At 45.8% G+C, this 19,018-nt stretch overlaps 1 protein-coding gene across 8 annotated transcripts in view; it reads left to right on the forward strand.

Moving 5' to 3' along the window:
- PCCA (propionyl-CoA carboxylase subunit alpha) overlaps window positions 1-19,018 on the forward strand; it is a 416,711-nt gene that overhangs the window by 397,153 nt on the left and 540 nt on the right. For 4 of the 8 annotated variants that reach the window (XR_011528233.1, XM_070579178.1, XM_070579179.1 and 1 more), the window contains 2 exons: window positions 4,786-4,926; window positions 16,259-16,336. Coding sequence is in view for 7 of the 8 variants with exons in the window: in XM_070579178.1 (XP_070435279.1) it covers window positions 4,786-4,926; window positions 16,259-16,336 (219 nt within the window). In the remaining variant the exon portion in view is untranslated. Of the gene's footprint in view, window positions 1-829; window positions 980-2,444; window positions 2,553-4,785; window positions 4,927-16,258; window positions 16,337-19,018 lie in introns of all 8 variants that reach the window. The other 4 variants (XM_070579174.1, XM_070579176.1, XM_070579175.1 and 1 more) reach the window with 2 other exon arrangements.

The raw sequence follows: 19,018 nt of genomic DNA on the forward strand, positions 1-19,018 counted from the left end.
AGACTGTGCCGATGGAGTTGTCACAGCATTATGCTAACAGGCTGCTCCAGTGACTGCAGCTGTACGAGGCGCTTCAACTGCTGTCTGTTCATTTCACCTTCTTGGCCTGGTTGTACCTCCAAGAGAAGGACAGCCACAGGCTTCAGTTCTGTACGTTTTCAGGAGTATTTCTCGCAGCTTTTGTAGGTTTGGGTTTGTTGGGCCTGAGGGCTAAAGCAGAGGGGAATGTGTTTTGCATGGCTTTGAGCCCTTGTTATTTTTTTCCTCAAGTGTTAATTGTATATCCCACGGAGAATTTGGGGAAGGAAAACAAGGTTGAATTACAATTCTAATTCCACCTAAGTGTTTTAACTTACATTTAGTGTTTTTCTCCACTTTTCTGATACACTGATGTTTTTAAAGATGCATCATTTTTGCAGCTAGTCATTTCTGTCACTTGAAAAACATTGATGATTTTTCTCCAGCTCACAGTTAGGAAAGTAGACTTTTAGGGGACTATTTGAGTGTTAGCTCTCACTGCCACATTGTGGAAATGAAGACACAGCTCAATGTTGGAGACCCTTCGGGCCAGAAACTATAAGACTTTGAATAAGAAGAGATCTTTGTATTTGAAGACACGTATATGCCACCTTACTTAGTGAGGGTGGATGTACAGTCAATGGCCAGTGCTTCAGAGTGTTACGATAATTGATGTAAAATAATTGACAGTAAAGGGTCATCATTTAAGGTTCATCGTTTACCCTTGACTCGATGTTGACCGAGATGGCCTACCGTCAACATGAAAATCTGTGAGTGGTTCATCAGCTGTACCTATTCTTGCTGTTACCAGAAGAGTGATGCAGAAATGGGAACCAGAGCTGAGCCTGCTGCAAGAGGAACAATGCTAGAGGCTGTGAAATCACAACTGAAAATGTATGTAAAGCAGACTGGAAGTGCTCATCTTGCAAGAAGCCCACAGACCTCTAAGTCATACAGACATGTGAGCACATGGAATGAGTGAAATTGCTGGTCAATCTAGAGGCCTTAGAAAGCACATGGATTTAAACTGCATAAGGACATGCATGTACTGAACTAATACAGAACCAGCGAGATGGTGTTTTGTGTGACCATCTGGGAGGAGTGCATCCATAGTGGGGCTGCTGTACCATCTCTGGGGCACGAGCTGTGTTTGTGCAGGATGCTTTTGTTAACCAAGTCTGCTTAAGCAAGTCCCAGGCCGTGACCAGCTCCCACCTTCCCGCCAACAACCACAGCACTCTGCTCCCACCTTTCCCCCTTTTATCAGGTTGCACCTTAAGGGCTATATGTTAATTTCTAAAACACTTCCATTGTGTTCCTTTTTTTTTTTTTTTTAAGATTTTATTATTTCCTTTTTCTCCCCAAAGCCCCCCGATACATAGTTGTATATTCTTCGTTGTGGGTTCTTCTAGTTGTGGCATGTGGGACGCTGCCTCAGCGTGGTCTGACGAGCAGTGCCATGTCCGCGCCCAGGATTCGAACCAACGAAACACTGGGCTGCCTGCAGCAGAGCGCGCGAACTTAACCACTCGGCCACGGGGCCAGCCCCACCATTGTGTTCCTTTTAATCGTCCATCTTTTGTAGTTTTCTCCCTGATCCTATGATTCCTTTTTCTTTCTTTCTTTTGAAATTTTAGGGAGAAATTTTCTTGTTAGACATGGTTTTACATTGTAGACACGATAAAATTAATTTGCTTAGAGAGCTGGGCTAGGGTCATTTTACCATAATTAGGTCATTAGCTAACACCTCGTGTCCTCCCATTATTGTCGTGTATGGGTTGAGGAGCCAGGCCACCCTGGAGAGCACCTGCTCTGACTTACACGGTTAGCTGTGTTTTTCCAGGACTTATTTAACGGTGGTTTGGAGAGCACCTCCCAAACCCAGCAGAGTGAGGTTCCATCTACTGACAACCCACAACCTGGAGCTGCTTCACTTCAAGTACTCAACTTCAGGCCCCACCAAGCAGCTTCTAATCCCTCATGTAGGAGTTTCTCATGGCCTTGCAGGGTGAGCACCTTCTGGCTTCTTGTCGGATCGTGCTTCTCCTGTCAATTCACCTTTAAAATCTTGGACTCTCACCCCCAGAACACATCAAGTTTGTGGTTTATCTACTTGAAGACAATAACTTAAAATCCAAACTCTCCAGGGAAGTTTTACAGGACCCATTAGGAATATTTAAATGCCTACCATAAAACCCAGCTCTGCACGCGTCATAGGACATTTTTCTGAAGTCTCTCAACTGGTTGGCTGCTCCGCCCATGCCCCCTAAGAATTCAGAGAAACCAATAAATAGCAGTTTTGATCATAAGCTTTGAAAGCCCTAATGTACATTCTTAAATGACTTCTTTTCTGGGGCATCAAAAGGCTTTTACGGTTCTCACCAGGCAATTCATTCTGATGGGCCCATATGCTGCATTCCGCTTAGATCCATCCTGGCACACGCCCCGTGTACCGCCACACGGGTGAGCCAAGAGGTTGTTTTGAGAAGGTGTGTTTGTGTGGGCACGCTGAAGGGGTCAAGACAACATCAAAGGTAATCTTAAAAAGAGAACCTTCTTGCTACCTCCCCTTTTTATATTCAGAAAGGTCATTTCTAAGCCAACTATTTGCAACAAGGCCTCTCCTGAGAGGCGTTTCCCCGTTGTTATTTTTCACTTGTGATTACAATAAGTCGCTTATCCCCCAAACAGATTTAAGAACAATAAACAAATACAAAAGGAAGAGGAACATCTCATCAATAACAAAGACTGCATCTAAAGGCCTTGAGTTTTGTGACTCTTTTAAATCTCTTTCCAAGCAAAGCAGGAGTCCCACAGAGAAAGGAATCCAAAAGATAGGAAAATTATAAAAATAGGGAAAGGATCTAGTTTGAGCCAGGATCTTGTAATTTCTGGGGAGAAATGGAGCTCGGTACAATCTTGGCACTTTATTTATATTGAGGCTTGTTTGTGATATAGCTAAAATAGTTCTTAAGGGTATCCACTGTGGTGAAATGTGATAAATCCTATTATCCTCAGTGTAGAAACATACTTTCCCTGAATTTAGAGTTCACATTTTGGAGTCAAACTGTGTGAAAAAAGAAGAAAAAATAGATCTGTATATGCTGCACTGAAAATAAGACAACTGGGCCCAGTGCTGATCAGGCACATGGAAGGAGCAGCTCAGGGTGATGCCAGCTAGAAAAGTAACTTTTTGGTTGACTGATGATTCTGGTGATGTTGGATTTTCTTTTCCAAGGCCGACAGAGCAGATACTAAAACTGTGCAATTTGGCACAATTATATTCTTTCCTCTCCTTCCATCCCCCCCCCATGGATTTAATGAAGGACTTTGAGGTACAATTCATCATTGATAAATAGTCCCTCTGCCCAGAATGTTTATTAGACTGACAGCAGAATGCACTCTTCTTGCTTTTTTCCCTTGCCACTTATGACTCAGATGAATTTTAATAGGAGCAAAAAGCTTTTATTTGCACTGTAATTTCGCTTAAGGATCATATCCTTCAGAAACTGGCAGACACTTATATATCTTGATTGCAAAACACGCTCAGGAGTAAAGAAACATGCAAAAGATGTTATTATTCAACCTGTCACAGTGTCGCAAATCTGCTTGGAGCTTAGGCCATCAAAGCTCTTCTTTGGGGCCTCCCCCGACCCTTTTAAAGTATAGAGCACACTTAGAGATTTCTGCCAACCCTGTATCGAATCAAAGGGCGAATTCTATTTGCTTTTGCATCCCTGCCATCATGATGCCCACAGGAGGCTTTGAGTTACAGCAGCTTTTTTCCAACAAAATGGAGGTGCCGTGATGCTGCATCTTACCCAAGGGAAACGCAATCTGGGAGGAATCCAGAAATCTTCCCGACTTCACTGAGTAGCACTTCCCCAAACCATTTTGTTTTGTTTGTTGGGACAGACCAAATTGTGGCTCATACATTTATTCATAGAGATCTAGGATTTTTCCTGCCTGGCAGGAATTCTCTTTATTAGAAATGTTCTATTTGACTGAACTACCTTTAACGCGAGAGCCATCTACAAAAGCTGCCATTGAAATAGTTGGCTGTGCATATAATTTTCTTTCAATGGTTTTGAAATCTTGATATCATTATCTCTCATTATATTTCATCTTTTTATCTACCCTAACCGTCTTGTAATGCTGGAAGACTACGTAATTCTGTGCCTAAAAAGAAAAGACACCTTTTTCAATTTTGCATGTAACATTTCATATCACTGGGAAAAAACTGAATTTTAAATATTATTTTGCCCAAAGTGAACACTGAAACCCTTTGTTTTAATTTATTGATAATGGTATAGCCGCTCTCCTAAGGGGAGCAGGAGGTTTGAGATGGCGATCTGCTGCCATCTACTGGTGAGTATTGGCAGTCACCCCCTTTCTCCCATCGGCTCACTCAGCCCGCTGGGTTTGTGTTAATTGGGATACGTTTATAAGCAGTGAAGGGAATACAAGGAAAATTCTCACTGTTTTCTTTATAAAGTTTTGAGATGTTTTTCTGAATGGTACAGGATAATTATTATTTGTCCCTAGTTACTGGAATAGTTCTTATTTCAAGAAATTTCTTAACTATCTAGCTCACAACAATATGCCAAAAACTAATAATTAATTTTGTTTTCGTGTACAATAATTAAAAACCATTTGACTTCGAAGATGTTATAATTTAAATTTAAACGCTTAGAACTGCTTTTGAATGAACGCTACATTTGAGGAAAAGTTCATCATTTAAACTCATTTATATTTTTTTCCCTTAAGTACAAGGTGCATATCTTAACCAAACTCGCCGCAGAATTGAACAAATTTATGCTGGAAAAAGTGGCTGAGGACACAAGCAGTACTCTGCGTTCCCCGATGCCTGGCGTGGTGGTGGCCGTCTCTGTCAAGCCCGGGGACATGGTAAGGACTGGGCCTGTCTCTGGGACAGGGATGGGTACAGCACAGTCACGCTCATGCGGGTCTTTCTTGAGTCATACTACCTCCCCCCGCCCCCCACCAAAACAGCAGAATAGCTTTTGTGCATTCTTTGTCCAACTGTTTCACATCTGAATTAGGTTAGTAACAATATCGCTGAGCGCCTCCCTCCCAAACCATCTGGGGCCGGAACAGAAATAGGCCAGATTCATTCTGTTATTTGGCAAATTTAGTGTTTCAGAAAGTATTTCATTTAAAATTCGTATTTACTCTCCAGCTCTCTGTGTTGTAAGCATCCCTGAAGAACTCATGCCAAGAAATAACCCTGTGATGGGGAACTTTTTGCATGATTTCTGGAAAACGGGAATGGAACTAAGGAAAGTTAATTCTGTAATCCGTGTAGTGCCAGAGCACTTCTGTAACTTGATAAATAAAATTTGGGATCACAGTTTGAAGTTTTTCCTCTTGACCTTGTGACATTAAGGCACAAATCAAAGCTACATTAGTGTTTCCTCACAAGCTAAGTCTCGAGACAACGTGCTCTGGACGAATTGGCAGGATGCACGCATTGTCGTAGAGCGTTGATAGAAATGTCTATTGATAAGCAGCGAACGTAAAAAGAAAACAAAGATGCAACCAGAAGGTTTCTAGGGGGCACTTAAGTACTTGCATTTTTATTTATGTGTCCAGAAATAACGGCCAAACATGATAGTCTTTCATTGGTGATTCCATTTTGATCTCAGTTAAGATGCAGTTTCTATCTTTTCTTGTAAAGATTACATTAAAACTGCGCTGTATGTCTTTATTAACATAAGTAAAATAGTGTTGAGAAAAGCTCCTATAGTTGGCATTGGCTTCTAGAAAAGTATTCACAGTAAATGAATATTAAGAAAAAATGATCAGTTTTAGTTGTTTAAATGATTAGCCCTGAAATTGATATGAAGCTGGAAAACTGACTTAACAATTGCTTTACTCGATGAGAGGGAAATGGAACTACCAGCTTTTCCAGAAAAGCATGAAAGAGGCTAGGTGGCCATGACTTGTTCCGTGTACTTTGAAAGCGTTGGCCTCCTGGAATAAGCACTCGTTACGATCGTCTCTAACCCACGTGTGTCAAGGATCCAGGCGAGGTGATACGTTACAGTGCAGATACGTGTTGAATACAGTGGAGACGTTTGCCCTGTCTCTCTTCATCCCATAGGATCAGGGTCCTAAGAGGATAGCCCTTGGCCTTGGCATTAAGAATGCCTACACTGACACACTGCCTTCTCAGAGCAGTCAGTGGAATCTTCTAGTGACTAGAAGTGCAGGTTGGCAAACAGTATGAGGGGGTTATTTTGTTTTTTTCATTTTCCTTCTTAAGCTCTTTCTGGAATCCACATAGGCTATATACTGCCATCCTGAGCTTGTTAGTCCTAATTGTGTGGCTTGAATTATAAAATCACATTTGCACTTAAAAAAAATAAGTGTTTAACTGAAATCCTTATTTTTCCAACACCTGAGTCAGAACCTGAGGGCGGGGCGGCTCAGGGTGCTTCTCTCTCCTCTGTTTGCGCCAGCTCCCTGGCTGCGGCTGCTCTCCGGGCGGAGAACAGGGAGCCAGCAGCCTTCTTGTTTCCAACAACTGCAGCTTCTCCAGATACCAGAAGAGTTTAGCCTTTACTCTTTCCATTTCCTGGTTAATAACTTAATGTGGGAAACAAGGCATTTAGTGAAATGGTTTTAGTCCTTGGTTCCCTGGGGTAGCTCAAATATTGAAAACCAGCACCAGTAATTAAATGTGGGTATTCAAGAACGGCTTAATTTTCTATGTACTCCTTTAAAGTCAGAGTCCAGGGGTGGGGTGGGTGCGCCCTGGTGAGCTGGCTCCTCATCTGTGTCCTTCACCTCCCTCGTCAGCGGTCTTTGCACGCGTGTGCCCAGGCTGGTCGGGGAGAGCACACGCTTCCTATTACTCTCTCCAGTGTCCAGCGCCACTTGGGTCCTGGCAGAACGTCCTTTCATATTCTGTGCCCTTGCGTTTTGATAAACAGTGTGTTCTCCTGAGTTACTGTTTGTGAAAAATGTCCCAGTTCGCTAATACCTAGACCAAATGCAGGCTGGGCTGTTCAAGCACCAGCTCTTACAGCAGCTTCTGCAGTTAAATCTGCCTCCTGTCATTAAAACACAAGGAACCTTCTCTGGACCAAAGGCACCGCACTTCCTTGAGGCCACTGTAAGGAAATAATACTTGCAACTTTTCAGTTTTACGGTTTTAAATTATTTTAACACTGCAGGGCATGTTGTGTTGTTCTTACTAACAATAGGTGGGCCAAGGTTCTGCTTTTTGCAGTAGAAAGATAATGGGATCAAGCATCTCTGTATTTTTAAGGAAAACAAGAACCTAAAAAACAGCTAAGAGCCAACAAGTATTCTACATTTCTTTGAAATGTCATTTTTTATGGTTTAGATTCCAGTTATCTATAATTTTTATATTTAGCTTACATAAAATTTGGCACGTCTTAGAAAGGTGGGCCTGGCCATTATGTGTTCCACAGAAGTGTCGCATGAATTGTAAATAACAGCTCTGTTTGTGAAGTAAACAGTGTCAACAGAGTTAGGGAACCTCAGCACAGGAGGGTTTGGGGCGGCTGTGTGGGGATAAAGGCGCAGGAGGGCCTGGCGTGCACAGGCTTTCCCGCCCGCAGTCCCGAAGCTGGGCTGTCCTCTAAGCCCTTTTTCCAGGTTCCCACAGCAAAAGTTCCTAATACTTTTTCAGTGTCCGTTATATAGTATTTAACTTTAACTGTGGCAGTAAAATCATTCTTCAGTGAGCGTATAATAGCCTCTTGGAGCCTGTGGGGAGGAGATTCTGGTGGAATGCATACAGGCAACAAACCAGTAAGAAACGGGGCAGGAGTGGATCGCGAGAGGCAAGAATCACAAACTTGGCTCAGAAAACAACCGACAGAATGACTTCTACGTGCCTTCCCTATAGGCCTTTTTTAATCTGAAAATATTTCTATGATGACTGATTTTCTTTTCAGTTTGGAAAAAAACTATTTGTACATTTAACACTATCATAAGCTGGACGGCACTTCTATAATCAAAGTTAGCATTTTTTATAACTTGTTTTAATTTTTTAAACTTCTTTGTGATATTCTTGAACAAAAATATTAAAAAATATATTCTTTCACAATAATGGCCGAATACATTTTTTCCACAGATTAGTGTCAGACCTACAGCTGCTGAATTTGTTGCACAGTTTTCATTTTGAATTTGAAGTATAAAATAAAGTCATTATGAGCACATTTGCTTTGTTGGCCTTTTGATATCAGAAACGAAACAAAAAATAAAAATGAGGGAACACAAGGGGATATTTTAATATTGCATTTAACTAAAATTCTTTCTAGATGTTGAGATTGTTTGGATTCTGCAGTCGTCTCAGATTTGTGTGAGAAATATTCATCTTATTTATATGTTAACAATTAAGTGAGGCGTGAACCAGAAGCAGGCTGTATACCCATTTATGTTTCTTCCATTTTTAATTATTACTGTTCCTTATTTGTGAGACCAGGTGAAATAATAGGTTGACGGTAGGTACCTGTTGCTGCTTTCTCTTGCCACTTAGCCCAAGATTAGTAAGAGAGACTCTGGAATATCCCTGTGGGTCCAGTTTCTAGTGGAACTGATCTTTAAGCAGGATAGTGACGTGTTTGGGTTGTTGTTCTTGTGAACAGTGTCTTAGGCAAAAAATGGTGTAGTATAAAGTGCACAAGAAACAAAATTTGTCATCATTACTAGGAGTACCACCCCGATTTTACCCTGATTTTTTCCCTCCTTGCAAGTGCTCCCTCGGGGGCGGGCTCCCAGGCAGGCAGATGACCGCCGATCACCAGACACAGGTGCCCTGTTTCAGAGCGTGATGCTCGCACCTCCCTTTGTCCCTAAAGCATCTGTAATTGAGCTTACAGCTGACCTTGGGGAATTCGCAGATAGACTTGGCAGACACCTTTGTTTTGTGTGTCTTAGAGAAAAAGGAGTGGAAACCTCCCTTGCCCTTGGCTGTTCCAGATGAGAAGGGTTGGGCTGGGCCCTCCTGAGATGTGTCCGTCTGGCCGTGACTTGTGCGCCTCCCACAGCCCAGGGTCAGTGACGGCGTCTCCCCCGGCAGAGGCCCTGGCCTGGCTGCGGGACAGATTCTCCAGTTTCCAGATACCTTGATTTGCAATCATGAAATGATTACAATAATTAAATTTACATATTTTATAGCAGTGGTTATTAAAGCAGTTTGACAGGATGCCAGTTTTTCACCCAAACCTCAGATTGTATTCCAAAACGTGTACAAATAGATTCATGCATTCATTATTTAACATTTTAAACTTTAAATTATGAAATATTACAAACATAAAGTTAGAGAGCCTGATACAACGAGCACTCATGTGCTCTCTGCTCGCCTTTAGCAGATCGGCTTCTTATTTTATTTCACAGTGAAACGTTGCTTATATAGTGACCGCACCCCGCGGCCTCTCCATTCAAACTCTTGTCCTGCCTTCTTCAGAGGCAACAGCTATCCTGAATTTGGCCTTTTTATCTCTTCCAGATAGCATTTATTTTTAAATGTTAGGGTTAATTTTTGTTGGAGGTAACAATTTGGGAATTTTTACAATTTAACAATGATAACTGTCAATATAAGAGAAAATATTTTCACAGATCCATCAATAAATTAAATATTGTAGGCAAGTCTCCTGCAAGTCTGGCATTTTATTTTATTTCTCAAGGAATGATCTACTTGGGGTTGGAGGGTATGTTATCTTTGTTTTAAACATTTTGAAGATGACAGTTCTCAACCTTACTAAGATTCAAAATATCTTTTCTCACCCTTTTGCTTAAAAAAAAAATCATCATTTCAGTGAATCCTTTAAAACGGCATATTTCACAAGGGTAGAGAATCCAGATTGATTTCTTGCAGATATTGTAAATGACGTCAGTCTTAACTAGTTCTCTCTGTAACTAGAGGCTTTGGCTCCAGTTTTGAACTAACTTAGAGGGCAGTAGGGAGTAATGTTTTTCTTCATTTTAAGGAATTTTAAGAAAAACTGGACTCATTTTATATTGGCCACAACCCTGTGCTCCTTCCCTGAGCCCCTCAGCTCCCTGCTTCCCGGCCCGCCGCCCGGTTCCGGGGAGGCAGCTGCAGGCAGGAGGGCGAGGGGGGCGCGCAGGGCAGACGTGCGGCCCGCAGGCCCCCAGAGCGGCGGCCACGGTGGAGCGTGCGCCCTCTCCCCGCGCGTGCCCTTCGCAGGGAGTCGGCTTGTGCACAGACCCATTAAAGAAGGCCTTAGAGTGCAGAGAAGGGCTTTGGCGGCATTTCTGTCGCCTGCCTTCTCTTTGTAATTGGATGATGGTTTGTTCCATCATTGCTTAAATACGGCACAATCTCCTGGGGTCTGTCTCCCTCCCTCTTTACGTGCAGATGTTGGGATGCGAATGCACATTTCTTCTTCCGCAAATAATCAGGGGATATTTACCACCCTATCTTACCAGCTCAGAAAGAGGAAGTTTTTATAATCAGATTCTAGCAGTGCCTTTTAACCAAATCTGAGATGTCCTTTTCTGGTGGCTGTTAACTGCATCTTTCTTCAGATATAAGGACCTTAAAATGCACCGCATTCAGGCACCTGTGTTCTAAGTAGAACAGCCTTTAAAAATGTAATTGAAGGATTTTCACTTGTGTGGAGTCGTCAGCGGGGTTGAGATTGATCCCAGCTTCCGGCCGCCCCGTGCAGAAGGGGACACTGCAGCGGGCCGGTCAGCCCTCCGAGCCTTCTGTCTAATTTGGCAGAAGAACACGGAATGTAGGACAACAAAAGAAGGCTCCATTTTCCATGAAAATTCTTCCTCCCACCCACCCCTCTTCCCCAAAAAAGGGACTTAATTTTTCAGCTGCACACAGTGATTTGGTGCTCACTCTTGCATTGAAACAGTTGCTGTCTGAACAGGCAGGAAACAGTTTTCTTTTAATTGCTGAAATCATTCGGAAGTGCTTCATGCCCCGCTTCTATACGGCAGATGCTGTGCATTAATTGGCCTGCGTAGAAGTGACCCAGGGTTCCTTGCAGCGGGCCCAATTTTAGGCAGAGGGTTTAAATAGCTTATTTATTATTTTGTATAATCTGGCGTACATTATGTGCTCCTGCACGTGTCGTATTTCATGGTCTGCAGTTTCTAATGTCATGTGGGTTTCAAAACCTGTGTTTCTCTGGTAATGTACTAGCAGCAGGTAAGCTCAAAATACCATCCATCAGGAGCTAATTTTTTATCCAGATACTCCAATGACTGATGAACCTGTCTTTTGTATGAATGTTTAGCACAGTAGAAAGCCATATGCCACTGGCACAGTTTCCTATGCATTCTTTACAGTTGCTAGAGAGCAGGCTTACAGGGGGAAAAACCCTCCATGCCATTTACATCCTCTTTCCTATATTTGAAGGATAACACCTTTAAAACAGCCCTAGTTTGGGACGACAAAAGAGGGTAGGGGCCATCTTAAAGGAAACCCGACTCCCATAATCATTTTCTTTATCAGAAATATGACTGCACTCTCTTAATAGGGGACCTTGTTTTGTTACTCCCCGTCTGTTCCAAACAGACCTTAGCCCATTAGAAGGGCCTCCCTTGTGTGGGAAGAGCACAGCTGTTACTGTAAATCTCATCCCGTCACTGTATCACCCCATTTTGTGGCTCTGAAGGATGAAATTGAGAAATGGAATACAGTGCAGTCATCCTTCACATCTCCAATTTTAGGCCTTTGCCATCATTTTCATGCTTTTATTCCAAATCAAATAACATTAGTGAGCTACACCACCTTCTGATGAATATCTGGTATTGGGCACAGCTTTCAAATCTGTACTTTTCGGGGCTTCCGTTCATGTTTGGGGGGGGGGGTTCTTTTTTCCCCTTTCTCTTCTCCTTTTCCTACACTTTCTTTGAGCTTTCTTCTTGCATTTGCAATTTCAACGATACAAGTTGCCAAGCATGTCCCAGTCTTAGCATGTTTTCCGAGAGGGACACGTGCAGGAGAAGGCTCTGTGTCTTTCCATCTTTGGGGAAGGAGGGAAGTGAACTTGGTAGGATATTGGGGGCTTTAGTCAGAAATAAGAAGTGATTTAGATCATTAGCACCACAAAGCATCCTATAAGCTTGAAGATGAAAGTCTCAGGGGAAAGAGTCCTCTGGAAATAGATGGGACTTGATAGATTTCCATATCATTTATAACTTCCCGTAATTACACTTGGAAGACTTGCCAGTAAAACTGGAAAATTGGCAGCCTATATCCATTAGAGTCATTCTGCCGACCATGGCAAGCAGCTGGCTTTACTGGATTTTAGTTCCCATCACTCACAATTAATCATCAGCTGGAGATGTCTGACACTCTTCAGCACAGAGCGGTGCCGGGTGACATTCAGGCCTCCTGAACATGCTAAAATCTGCTGAGTGGCTGGGCCGAGTTTTCTCTCCAGCTTACTCATTCTGGGGCAAGGCAGGCTCCCTCTTAATGAGTGCGCTCTGATAATCGGATGCGAATGTGAACCTTGACCCCGTGTCAAAGGAGAGGACGCAATAAGCCGGATGAAAGATATAAGATTCAGGCCTCTAAACTTTACACCAATTAGACAGGGAGCGGAGAAGTACGTCAGGCTGACTAAGTTTATTGAAAAGACTTGCGAGGCTTGTGACCACGTTGTAAGCCCGATGTTGGAGACATCCTGTCACAATGGTTAAGTCTTTGTCAGATGATTCACAAAAGTGTTAGGGAAGTGTGCGCACCCAAGTCCTTCAGTAGCAGTGCCCCCACATGGGAGCTGTCTGACGGAAACTGCGAAGGACTAAGCACCCTGGCTACTCACTCAGTTAATGCCCCGGGAGCCGGAGGTGTGGCTGCTGCCTCCTCGCTCCCTCCGGAGCCCGGGAGGGCAGGGGAGCGGGCAGGACAGGGAGGCGCCCAGTGTGGGGTGAGAGGCCTGGGGGATGCTGTCTCGGTTTTGTTGGAACTAGAGCTCGTGCGGGCCCAGTCATTGGTGGAGCACCCATTATAGCCCTGTCTGTGCGCTCTGACTTACGGTTTGCACTATATTTGCTTTTCTGACTTAGATTTTTTTTTTATTGTATAGTAATTTTTTTAAAATTTTTTAATTAAGATTATGATAGATTACAACCTTGTGAGATTTCAGTTGTACATTATTGTTAGTAATGTTGTGGGTACACCACTTCACCCTGTGTGCCCTCCCCCCACCCCCTCTTTCCCCTGGTAACCACCAATCCGTTCTCCTTGTCTATATGTTAACTTCCACCTATAAGTGGAGTCATATAGAGTTCGTCTTTCTCTGTCTGGCTTATTTCGCTTAACATAATATCCTCAAGGTCCATCCATGTTGATGCGAATGGAACAATTTGGTCCTCTTTTATGGCTGAGTAGTATTCCATTGTGTATATATACCATATCTTCTTTATCCAGTTCTGACTTAGATTTTTGAGGGATGAAATAACTTGAATTTAGATCAAGTTCGTGTGCATGTACGTGTTTGCATGTGTGTATGTGGAGAGACAGCATGATTCTCCTGACCAAAATGTATCTGTTTTGTGGGATATCCAGGTGCAACCTCCAAGAGGCCTGTCTCTTTTAGGGACAAATGAGTGAAAACAGACTACAAACAGGTTGTCGTAAGTGAACAGAGAGAGAGATGAATCACTCGATTTCCATCGACAGCTAAATACTCTAAGTAGAGACCAGCAGACACAGGGGAGAGAAGAGGAAGCCGGAGCCCTTCCTTCCACGGCTCCGTCTTTGAACCAGACTCACAGCGTCAGAGAAGGGAGGGGCTAACTGTGGCACTTGCCCACCTCTCCTGAGTATCTCTGGGCTAAGTCAGAGGTTCTGTTTTTCTGATTAATGATTGAGGACCTGCCACTCGCAGTCACCTGTGGGTCACCTCTTTGCAAATCACCCACGCAACAAGCACACGGGGCCAGCCAGGAGAGATGGTCGGTGGGCAGCCGCAGCAGAGCCCCCATAAACTTGTTGACTGTCTCCCATGGCTCCCAGGCTCCGGCAGGCCCTGATCTAACCTCCAGTGTGGCCGGCTGGAGCCTGGTGTGGGACTGTGGCCCAGGCCCAGCCGTCCTTCTGCATGTTTCCTGTGGGTATCGTTGTCAGATCTGTGTCCCCTTGGCGTGGCCACTGGAAATCTCCTGGGTTCATCTCTTTTTCATATCTGCATTAACTGTCAATTCACTTACTTGAAGATCCCATAAAGCAGCAGTGAGGGGCGCTCTGTCTGGCCAGGGGAAGCTGGGCAGTGGCTGAGCAGCTGCAGAGGAGCAAGGTTGTACCCACCTAAGAGAAGTCTGTGGGCCAGGGATGGTGAGACGGGGGCTCTGAGCAGGCCCTGGGCTCTCAGATGCTAGCAGAGGAAGCCTGGCTGGGTGGAGAGTGCGAGGTGAACACACACGGGCCCCCACGACGGGCACTCCTCCACCTGTGAAGGAAGGAGCTACCAGAGCCCAGAGGCGGAGAGCCGGCAACGAATTTTTGGATAGAATTTCCACTGTTGAATTTCAGATTCATTTCTCAGAAAGCCACCCCAGCCCTGTGGCCAGAATGCCCAGCCCTTGGGTTGTGATGCTGGTTCATGAGGCTGGCTCTGGACCCTCAGCCTCTAAGAGCCGTGGTCTGGGTCCACCAGGGTTTTCCGTGTGGAGCTAAATGCACAGAGGTGCTGCTCCAGGGAACTCGCCTTTCTCCCATCTTGCCTGGTCCCTGCCTGCCTCTGAAAGGAGGAAAAGGGCTCTCAAATGACGACTTGCGGGGGTAGCTGTTCTGACACCCTGACCGGGCATCTGCATTGTCTTTGAGCTGCCCTCACTCCTGTCCCTCTGCGTTTTGGAGAACAGCCCTCCTGGTTAGCTCTTCCCTCCCCATGGAATGCAGATGCCAGGTGAAAATGAATCAGAAAGGGCAGCGAGCACAGAGCCACAAAGCCCGGCTCCCCAGCACAGTCTCTCTGCCGTGCCAGCACCGGAGCGTTGGCATCCCCTCTCTTCCTATATTTCTGTGCCAGGAAAAAGCAGCCCACCACCTGATCAGCGGAGGAGAGGAATGCATGGAGCTCAGGCAGCCCCGACTGCCAGCAAGACAGCTGGTGCCGTGCGGGGGGCCGCGGTGGGGGGGTGGACATCATCTGGGGATTTCAGGAAAGAACACTCTCCAGGCACTTCTGTGACACTGGACAAGCACAGCCGTGGGGTGCCAATGTCCAGAGCCCCACACCAGGATGCCCACCAGCACCCCAGCCAGCCGGTTGCCCTAAGAAATTCAACTCTCCCATTTCAAAGACTGGGAGGCCTCTTCTCACAAAGATAGGGAAAAACTGGGCCCAGCACCTTGATGCTTGCCCATCGAGGGCGGAGGCAAGAGCATAAGGAGAGCAGCTTTTAGTCACAGCTGACTTCTGGGTGGACCCCCAGGTTTAACCCCAGGGGGTGCACACCCAGCTCTGCCTGGATTTCCCTCCTCATGAAAGGAAGCTTGAGCGTGCCTGCAGGAGCCTCCGTCTCCTTGCAGGGGAGGGGCAAAGCGCTGGGAATCACCACCTGCACTTTCCAGGTGCCACACCGTCCTCAGGACTCGGCATGTCTTGCGTAGGTTGGGACGGTGGTCCCCATGGCCTGGATGCTCGGCTGTTCCCAGCTCTCCAGGCTATAGACAGAACTCCATGCTTAGAGAACAGCTTTACTGAGAGAAAATTCACCTACAATACCTTTCACCCGACAGTGTGCCCTTCAGTGGTTTGGGTCCATTCCCAGAGTTGTGCAGCCATCACCAGTCAATCTTAGAACATTTTCATCACCCCAAAAGAAGCCCTGTACCCAGCAATCACTGCCCTCTCTCCCCAGCCCCTGGGAACCACAAATCTTTCTGTCTATAGAGATTTGCCAATTCTGAACATTTCACGTGAGTGGGAAACATTCCATTTTTGCCACATCTCTGTGGCAAAGGCAGATTCAGATTCCCAGGGCAGGCCCCACAACCTGCACCCCCGATCCTCCAGTATCAGGGGTTTTTTCTGACCAGGACTTAACCACGACAGAGGGAATGTTCTTTCTCTGCTGTCCCTGAAAGACGAACTTGGAATATGAAGTATTAGAGGTCGTTGCTGCCGTTCGGATAGAATTTCAGAGCATCTGACACAGACTTTCTTAATGGCTTCACTCTTGAGCGTTGTTGTGAAGTTAGAATGCTTTTAAAACTTCTGTCCATTTTTTATTTGTTTCCCAGGTAGCAGAAGGTCAGGAAATTTGTGTGATTGAAGCCATGAAGATGCAGAACAGCATGACAGCTGGGAAAACTGGCAAGGTACGTCCCCAAGTTCCCGCCAGCACACACCGGCTCTGTGACAGGAAGCGGGACGTCCACCTTTGAGTCTTGGACAGTTAGGCCTGAAGAGAACCTCAGAGGTGCTCTCTTCCCCCCGACCCCTGCAGACAGGACAGTGAGGTGGGAGCTCCTCACTCCGCATGGGCGCGGCCCCGCCTCACGGAGAGCAGGCTTTCCCCAAGCCTGATGATGCTCAGGTAGTCAGAGAACAATTGTTCTTCTTCTTAATGTCTTTCAAATTAAGGGGCCTTTAATTTTTAATGTTTACATCTGTCTTGGAGGCAGTTAGTTATCTGAGACTTAGGTGGCACAGCGGGAAACGGTTTTAGAGACTGCAAAAATTAATGTAACTCTGCAAGGTAATTTCTCCACAAAGAGAACAATTCAATTTTTGATCAAGAAGAGCTGAAAACTCCATGTACCATGTGGGACTTCATGATTTAAGAGAGAAAAAAGGGAGATGTGTTAGTACTGAAATTTGTTGAGTAAAACTTCTTAAATGTATTTTCTCCTTGAAGAAAATAGAAAAGTCATCTTAAGTAGTAACTTCCTTAATTTTTTCTGTGACTAAAAAGACCCTGTGCATAGCAGAATGATGATTTTCTGAAGGATGGTTTCGGGTGGAAGTGTCTGACTCAGGGAGAGAGGCTGGCCGGGCCCTGCGCTGTGGCCGGGCCTGGAGAGCGAGCCACAGCCTTGGGGCCTGGGTGCCCGGCAGAGAGGAACTGTCAGCTCAGCGAAGTCTGCCTCGGAGAGACACAGCCTCCGTCTGTCACCTCAGTGGAAAATGAAACCGATGCTCAGAACAGGCTGAGGGGACGCCCAGTTGAGTCCCAGCTGGGAGGGCAGAGGCCCAGTGTGTGGCTGGGGGCCCGGAGCTGGCTGGCCAGGGTGGAGGGGGCTGCCGATGGCGCGCCTAGTCTTGTGGGGTTTGGGAGAGGAGAATGGCATGATGTGCGGTTTTTTAGAAATCTTGCTTTCTACTTCTGATTACTTTTTTAAAAGTGAACAAGAAAATGTTGGTTTCTGCTCTTGTAAAAATTGTTATATTTGTTCCTTGGGATTATTTAACATTTATGCTGCATCAGTGTCATGAAATTCCCATCCACGATGAGAACATGGCCTCATTTAGGGGGACCCAGAATATAGGTCAGATGCATGCCAAGGGCCTGTGTTGCTGGACCGAGGTACTAAGGTCCTGAGGTACTACTGGGTTGCTGGGTGTGGAGCCCGTGTCCTTCAGGGTATTTTACATCCTGGTGGCGGGTTTCCTGCTGGAGGCTTAGCTGCTCCCAGGCCGTCAGCAGCCCGGAGCTGCCTTCAGGGTGCTCGTGGGCTCTGGTGAATTTGTACTTTGGCCTGACCCCTACCAGCGGGAGTCCTTCCTGCCCATCCTGTTTCCTCCTACCCCCAGCAGGGCAGCCAGGAGTGGCCAAGGCCCCTGCACAGAGGAGCAGACCCTGGCGAACCTGGGGGCTGGCGGTTCTTATTTGGGAGGGCCGTTTTTCCTCCCGGAGAAAAGGCTCACAGTGGGAACAGGCCCCCCACTCTGATAAACGCAGCACCATGAAAATACATCCTATACAGACACTGAAGCTTCAGATCCTAAAGAGCAGCCACTTCAGTGCGGACAGCACCTGCCCGACGAGGCCTTTGAAGTAGGCATCGCATAGGTCCACATTGTCCTCAAAGACCACGGGCTGGAATTCAAGGGAAAAGGCCCTTCTAGCCTCTGGCTCATAGCAGAGGGGTGGGGACACAGGCCAGGGCACCGAACCCGCCGTCTCCAGCATTTCTCCTCTTTGCCACTTGCCTGCATGGCCAGTTAGTGCTGACCCGTTGTTCATTTTCATGCCTGAGCAAGAACCTCCTGGAAGTCAAATGACTGTCTCTTCCTCACTCCAACCCCTCCCCGCTCATTTTAAAGCTGAACATAAATTTGGGAAAGCAAAACTTAGTTAAAATCTGGAGAAATCAGTAGAATGAAAACAGTAGCAACGTTGTGGGAGCTCAGTGGTCGTCCCCCATCACGCCAGGAAGTCCCGGCCGAGCAGCCGCACGTCTTCTGAGTGCTCATCCCCTTGGGAAGGAAGTGTGCCAGCAGGTTAGGGCGTTTCTCCTGTTAGTTAGCACCTGTTCTCATTCTTTTTTTTTTTTTCCCCCAACATTATATTCAGTAACATTTTTTTTTAAGATTTTATTTTTCCTTTTTCTCCCCAAAGCCCCCTGGTACATAGTTGTGTATTTTTAGTTGTGGGTCCTTCTAGTTGTGGCATGTGGGACGCCACCTCAGCGTGGACTGATGAGCGGTGCCATGTCCGCGCCCAGGATCCGAACCGGCGAAACCCTGGGCTGTTGAAGTGGAGCGCACGAACTTAACCACTCGGCCACGGGGCCGGTCCCCACCTGTTTTGATTCTTGTATTTTTTTTTTTTTTGACACTAAACTAAGTGTACCATTAATTCTCAGAGAACGTTTCTACGACCTGAAACCATGAGAGAGGCTGGGAGGGCTGCCTGTTGAGAGTCATCCAGCAGAAACACTTTTGGCTTTGGGGATGCTGGCTGCAGCCCCAGGTGCACCCCGTGCGAGGGCCAGCGGGCACGCGACAGCAGAAATTCCCTTGGACCAGTGACTTTCAGGACGGACAAGGACGGGAGA

This window comes from Equus przewalskii, chromosome 16 (assembly GCF_037783145.1).
Source record: "Equus przewalskii isolate Varuska chromosome 16, EquPr2, whole genome shotgun sequence".
In the NCBI taxonomy this organism is placed as follows: domain Eukaryota; kingdom Metazoa; phylum Chordata; class Mammalia; order Perissodactyla; family Equidae; genus Equus; species Equus przewalskii.